The sequence below is a fragment of the Pleuronectes platessa genome, chromosome 3, assembly GCF_947347685.1.
Source record: "Pleuronectes platessa chromosome 3, fPlePla1.1, whole genome shotgun sequence".
Taxonomy (NCBI): domain Eukaryota; kingdom Metazoa; phylum Chordata; class Actinopteri; order Pleuronectiformes; family Pleuronectidae; genus Pleuronectes; species Pleuronectes platessa.
In genome coordinates this window covers 25,248,705-25,255,835 of record NC_070628.1, presented here as the reverse complement: position 1 = coordinate 25,255,835, position 7,131 = coordinate 25,248,705, and the positions used below count along the sequence as shown (strand labels likewise).

The window sequence follows — 7,131 nt, the reverse complement described above, 5'->3', positions numbered from 1 at the left end:
TACAGACTATTAATAATGACTAAAATATAAAGTGCTCAAATATTGGAATACCTCTTTCATTTTCCCTCATTGCAATTTTTCATCGGTTTGTCTATTTCCACGTGATCTTTCCTTCAGGTTTTTTTTGTATTTCGTAGCCCAAGCTGTGATGATGCTGATGACACATCTAATAGATATTGAGCCCATAGTGTTCAATATTGGATAAATCAGAATATAATCATGAAATAAATGAATTTGGAATAATATTAATATGATCATTGTTATTATTGACAATAACAGGTTAAAATGGGGTTGTTAGCTTATTACTCAGCATCAAAGTAAAGAGACAGTCTCTATGTTATGAAAAAAAGAAACGCAACAGATCCTTTTTATAGCCGCATTAAATGCATCCTATTTAATCATGAACACATGATCAGAACACACGTAACAAAATAATCAAGAGATCGCATCAATGCGCTCTCACATTCGAATGAAATTGAAACACTGCAACAAAGTTACACAAGCTGCCACTTTTAAAGAGCAAAGAGGACGGCGAGGACACATGCACAGGCTCACCACACTCTGGGAATCCCTGCTCTAGTAGAAATAAAGAAGCTCACTTCAACTTAATGCCGTTTTCTTTGCTTTGGGTGACTGATTCAGAGCTAAAAGTGTCTCTCAGTGTGAAAACCTTTAATTTGAACATTATGGCTTGGATTTGAGACAAAGCACAAAATAAGTTTCAAAGATCAGGCAGACAAGGGAGAATCAATCAAACGTACAGTGTCCAGGTATGGGAAGCAAGCCAACTCTCTCAGAGTCTTTGCCCCTGCCAAAAACCATGCGACTGAATCAAGCTTTTGCAATTCTGAATATGATTGGGATTGGTGGGGTTAATGATTTTTTTTTTGCAATCATAATGACATTATCATGTTTCTTTAAAGTATCGTGGTGGTTCAATAATAAAACTTGATATAAAAAATGGTTGATATGGCACACTTATTAACAAGAAAATGTCACATAGGCACTTATTGTCAAAAGGTGGCCAACCCCTGGTTTCAGGGATGATCAGCTCTGTTAGGACTCCTGACTTCCACTTACTGAAGTTGACTTGCTCAGAGGAAACTGAGAGTTGCTGCTGTCAGCAGTAGTGGGAAAGTGTCATCCTCTGTCTTTTTACACTGTAGTTTGTATTTTATCAAGATGATGATTAACACAGATAATGCAATATGATTCTAAACACATACCTTCTAATCTGTTAGCGTCCCTGCAGCTATGAGTTAGATGGTAACTATAACAGTTTACTCTTCAGTTCAGCCGAATGAGAGTGAAATGGAGGAGGTATCAGGGTCTCAAAGCTTATATCTTATGTGAGTGTTGACCTGCATAGATCTACATACAACATTTTACTTACAGGAGACTGGAGAGGCCTAGCCAGATGCAGGTTTATGTGGATTGACACTTGAGGGGTGAAGACTGCATTTTGATGATACAAAAACTAAACAGGAATGTTTGCATTATGAGACACCTACAACATTTACTTACTGCTGAAACCAATAGTGAATCTTTTGTTTTTTTCATTCCTGTTTCTTGAAAGAAACTCAACATGGAACTATTATGTGTCACTGAATCAGGAAATTGATGCTGCAGCGAAACTTGAAGAAATCAAAGGGGGGGGGGGGGGGGGGGGGGGGCAATGAAAACTGCCCGTTAAGCATATTTGTGGCATCTGGAATCTGTTCTTCCGCAAAACCTTTGTATGTTCTTCATTCTGTGGAATTGGCAAATAGGTGCTTCTGCTTCTTTGTGTCGAGGTTTCATTACAAGTGAGTGTCATTCCTTTATCACCCATGATTTTAAAGAAAGGGTTTTCTCCACTTTACAATTCTTTGACTGTTATCATCTCTCCAAACACAGGTAAGGTTTATTTGCTTCACTTATATTATTGTAGTGTAATTAAATATTATCCTCTTTTGCACTTTTACTAGAATCAAGAAATTGAAGTGCAAACTTACTGGAGGTCACAATAAAGAAAATAAATGAAGGGACGCTTCTTTTATAGGAATTATACTGAAAACTGAGCTATTTCAGAATCTAACGGAACTGTTTATTTTTTCTGGTAGGACTCCATTGCAAAGATGAGTGTCCAGTACCATGCTTCTACTGTGACAAACATGGACATTGGAGAAAGTAAAATTGGCTATAAGCAGTTTCTCGGGGTTGGCAGCAGCCCCCGCAAATCAGGTAATGAAATAAGAGCTTTTTTACTGTCAAGATGATGATGAATACCACGAGAGAGTCAAATTGAATGTAGTTTCTTTTGGAATTTTTAAATCTTTTCAAACCTGTGCTAAATTTGCAACATCAGCATTCATTTGGAGTCATAATAAAATGTCAATACAGAGCTTTGAACACATTAAGAAGCATTTAGCTCAGAAGTCACTGGAACACAAAGAGTAAAGTGACAATTGGAATTCAAATCTCTCTGATCACCAGAAACACATCAAACATATATATATATATATATATATATATAAACATATTTAGGTATGGTTCAGTAACATGTATACATCTTTTTTAAATTTTATTATATATATTTTGTTGTATTAGCTGAATATAGGCAGTACTGCAAATAATACAGAGCAGCATTTATAGAATAGTTGCACTCATAAAATTAAGTGAATAGATTTATCTGATATTTAACTTCCAGGACTAACCACTCCTATCATCGTATTTATTGATTTGATTTCCAAATCATTGGTAAAGCCATTATTCTCTTGACAGATCATTTGGTTTGTCTTTATGTTGTACAAATTATACAGTATAAAGATATGAATGTTTAAATGTAATATTTTGTTTGTAGTTCAATTAACAATAATAACATATTATGATGATGTCTATTTCTAAAATAACATTTAACTAACAACGATTTTGTTTATGAATTTTGCTGGAAATGTGTCTTCTGGAGAAAATTTTGCAATCCCAGTCAGATTCAAACCAGATGAAACACAAAACCACAAGTTCCCTAGATCACTTCATGAAATTCAAGTTTCTGTTTCCGCTCTCACTCAGACATTGTGTTGAGGAACAGTTCCTACAGGGTGGCCACAGTTTGCCTCGGGCTCCTCTGTGTTCTCATGCTGGCCGGTATCATAGGTCAGAGCATCCACTGTGAGTACACATCTTTGTGTATGTTTAAGAAGTTGCCAAAATGTGTTGGTGAATCTATTGATTGACAACATACAATCTCTCCTCTCTGGCAGATCAAAAAGTCGAAAAAGAAACCCAAGACAATGTAAAAGTCATCGACAAAGAGAAAGAGAACCTGCAGGACAGCCTGAAGTCAGTGCAAAAAGAGAAAGAGGATATTGAAGCCAAACGGATTCAGTTACAGAGAGATAACAATGTTTTATCTCAAAAGAGAGACCAAATACAGACAAACAACAATTTGCTGAGCGAAGAAATGGACAAACTAAAGCTCAGCCAAAGCCAGTTAGAGACCACTAACAAGGCTTTGAACAAAAACATTGAACAGCTGAGAGCCAGTAAAAGCCGATTGGATACGAATTACAATGTCTTGTCTGCAGCCAAAGAGCTGTTACAAATACAATATGACACAGTGGTCAAACGTAAAGATGAGTTACAGGGCAGTCATGACTCGGTGACCAGGGAAAGGGACAATTTACATAACAAATTCAATAATGTCACCAGATCTAAAGAGAAACTGCAGATGAGTTACAATGACTTGATTAAAGACATAGAACATTTACAGGAGAGATACAACGCATCTACCGGTGAAAAGGACACCCTAGCAAACACTCACCAAAACCTAACGACAAAAATAAACACTCTTCAGGAAAATTTCAACTCTCTAAAAAAAGCAGCAGACACATTGCGGGCTAATTACGCGTTGTTGGTTCTGGAAAAAAAAGAGCTTCAAAGCAACTTAAATAATGTGACTGCAGAGGGAGAACTGCTGATGGTGAAAATCAGCAACCTGACTGCCGAGAGAGATAATCTCCAGGGTCTAGTTGACAAAATGAACAAGACAATGCAAGGTACGTAGAAAGAACTAACCAAAAATCCTATATGTTAATTACATCTCAGCGCTTTGACACTTTTGTCTCACTGCTTGATTATTGTTGAATCAATATCTCACATGTACAGATAGGAAGTGTGTCAATGGCTGGCAGAAGTTTGAGAACAGCTGCTACTACACCTCTAATACCAAGAAAAGCTGGCAGAAAAGCAGAGAATACTGTCAAGGCAAAGGAGCAGACCTGGCAATCATCACAAGCCAAAATGAAATGGTACGTTTTTCTGTGAGGATCATCTATCAACAAATCAAATTTCATTTTTATAGTCCATATTCACAAATCTGTTTGCCTCATAGGATTTAACAAGATGCGACATCATCTTCCCTAAAAGTTCAGCGTGTAGAATTTAGTGACATCTACTGGTGAAGTTTCAAGTTGCAGCTGAATACCCCTCACCTCACCCTCCCCTTCCAAACATGAAAGAGAACCTATGGTAGAATTCAATTGTCATAAAAACTCAAAAGGTCTTTAGTTTGTCCAGTTTGGGCTACTGTAAAAAATATGGCGGCCTCGGTGGAGACGACTTGCTCCAGATGTAAATATGAAGTAATGAAATATACAATTCTAGGGTAAGGACAACAACAATTCCTAGAATTTAGATGAAACACACTAGTAAAACATCACTAGGATTATTTTACAGTCAATTTCTGACAAAGTTGGGAGAGAATACAAAAAACTACCCATTCAACAGCGAAAAAAACACGTTTCTTTACATCATATATCTGCCACAGATGAGGGGAACAGCAATGACAATTATAATGATGGAGGGATTGTCATATTACATTGACAGTTAGATATAAATTAGCATATTTTATGTCTAAGCAATCTAGTTGTTAATCATAACATCATAATCCGCATCTGGATCATCTGCAATGCCACGTGCTAAAATGTCACCATATTCATTTGAGAGTATTTTACATTGTGACAGCTCATTATCATATGGGAGTATGTGAAAGAGTTTGCTCATACGATGAATCCACAAATAGCATATACCTCTGGAGTACCACAGTCCAACCACATTGCACACAATTGTGGTTATCAGTTCCCTTAATGTGAATTCATCATTTGAATTCTATAGTTATTGAACATTTGAAACTATTTTCCACACTTTATAAGCTTTATATTTGATAGAAAATAACTTGTTTACTTATTTACTTCCTTAATAGATTTGATTTGATCAGCTGATAGCAATGGAATAGGAGACAAACTTGCGGCTGATCTGTATTACTTAATGTAAAATCTATAATATTAAGTCAGTTTTTCTAATATTGGTGCATCTTCATTTGTGGAAAACATAAAGATCTCAATAACATTTAATTGCACGATGCTTCCCACATAGAACTTCATCAATGGCTTGTTTGGAAATGACAGAGAAGTCTGGATTGGATTGGCTGATGAAGGAGTAGAGGGCGTGTGGAAATGGGTGGACGGTACACCACTGACCCTAGAGTAAGAAAGTCAATGCACATCTCTTCATATACAAAACAAAAAGCAAGTAATGTTGACTTCTTGTAGCCAATGACAGGGCAGCATTAATTATTTTTGTGGATGTCTCTTCTTGTCCTACAGGTTCTGGGGTGCAGGCCAGCCCAACAGCCACAAAGGGACGGACCAGGACTGTGTGGAGTTCTGGCACCGTGCGTCAGGGAAAGGCGAATGGAATGACGAGAACTGTAGTTTAGAGCAAAACTGGATCTGTGAAACGTAGTGTTTTTCCAGTATGGGCAGTGCCTTGGTTACTGCTGGCTACGTGCCTGACACTAATAACTATAATCTTGATAATCATTCTGTTTAACATAGAGAGAATAAGTTGTTTACACAGCATTGTTTGATTTAGACTGCTGTCTTAATCAGGTTAATGTTGGAATATTGATGCCCATGTAAACAAAGTCAGTGTTTGCTTAGAAATCTATATCGTGTGACCATCCTACACAAAGATAAACAGCATTACTCACAGCTAAATCTTGAAATGGAGTGATGCGAAGTGAGTAATGTTAAGTTGGATAAAGCAGCAGACCCAGCTTAGAAAAGTGGAGCAGAAACAGGTTGACGTAAATTGTTTGGAACAGCTTGGTTAAAGGGGGACTGAGGTTTCCACAGATATCTGTACAAACTGTGGAAACTGTTTAATAGTCATGAAGGGTAACAAGTTATTTATATCTGTGATGATTCCATATTTACTAAAATAATTCAATGCATGATGATTGCTATATAGTTTACAATTATCCATTAATAGAAAAATAATCTTTCAGATTATGTCAAGTTGATTTGATTGACATAATACACTTATTGTAATCCCCTGACTCTATGACTAATGCATGCATTTCCCATGTGCTGTACTCTTAAAGTGATATTTTACTGATGTTGGCTATTTTGTACTCAGTTGTTGTTGCTTCTTGTGTGACCACTAGCACAAATTGCACATGTGGATAACACAGATTCAGGGATAACAGCCTTAGTCATAAATGTAGACTATACTCTATTACTACTGCATCATTAGTATCCAATGAATTGGTGCTTTTACTATTTAGATGTACATGTGAAAAAAGTCTGTGCTGTGCTTTCAACTCCTTTTTTAAAACATTCTGCATTCTAAATAAACACATTTAAAATTTTCAAGCATCCAATTCACTGATTGCTGATTAAATAATTCACTTTCTACAATTTGTGAAATAATAGATATGGAGCCCAAAGTGTTCAATATTGGATAAATCTGAATATAATCATGAAATAAATGAATTTTGAATAATATTGATATGATCATTGTTATTATTGATAACAGGTTAAAATGGGGTTGTTAGCTCATTACTCAGCATCAAAGTAATGGGAGACAGTGTCTATGTTATGAATACTTCAGCACAAGGCCTTCTCTAGCGAACAGCATTGTCTGACAATTAGTCCAATCATTCTGGTTCAGAACCAGGCTAACATCTTGCACTACGAAGTCTTTCGTCCTTCTGCAGGTAAAACAGCTGTGTGCAGTTGGCTGTGGATCCGATAAAGTCTGTGAACTCATCCCACGAGTTAAAGACTTGTGGCCTAGGTCTTTTAAAAA

The 7,131-nt window shown here is 36.5% G+C and overlaps 1 protein-coding gene across 2 annotated transcripts; it reads left to right on the top strand.

The window, feature by feature from the left end:
* The first annotated feature begins 1,665 nt into the window (after window positions 1-1,665).
* LOC128433330 (C-type lectin domain family 4 member M) lies at window positions 1,666-6,827 on the top strand. Of its 2 annotated transcripts, none has more exons than XM_053417774.1 (7): window positions 1,666-1,805; window positions 2,103-2,223; window positions 3,052-3,150; window positions 3,243-4,037; window positions 4,147-4,289; window positions 5,416-5,525; window positions 5,646-6,827. In XM_053417774.1, exons 2-7 carry the CDS (start codon window positions 2,118-2,120, stop codon window positions 5,782-5,784), a joined length of 1,392 nt encoding a protein of 463 aa, XP_053273749.1. In that variant the 5' UTR covers window positions 1,666-1,805; window positions 2,103-2,117; the 3' UTR covers window positions 5,785-6,827. The 2 variants fall into 2 exon arrangements, with proteins under 2 accessions (XP_053273749.1, XP_053273748.1); XM_053417773.1 differs by having other exon boundaries at window positions 1,737-1,896.
* The last annotated feature ends 304 nt before the right edge of the window (window positions 6,828-7,131 follow it).

Coding starts and splice junctions, on each gene's coding strand:
- LOC128433330 (XM_053417774.1), top strand. CDS start 2,118: ATGAGTGTCCAGTACCATGCTTCTACTGTGACAAACATGGACATTGGA. Junction 4,290..5,415: donor TCACAAGCCAAAATGAAATG/GTACGTTTTTCT, acceptor CTTCCCACATAG/AACTTCATCAATGGCTTGTT. Junction 5,526..5,645: donor GGTACACCACTGACCCTAGA/GTAAGAAAGTCA, acceptor CTTGTCCTACAG/GTTCTGGGGTGCAGGCCAGC.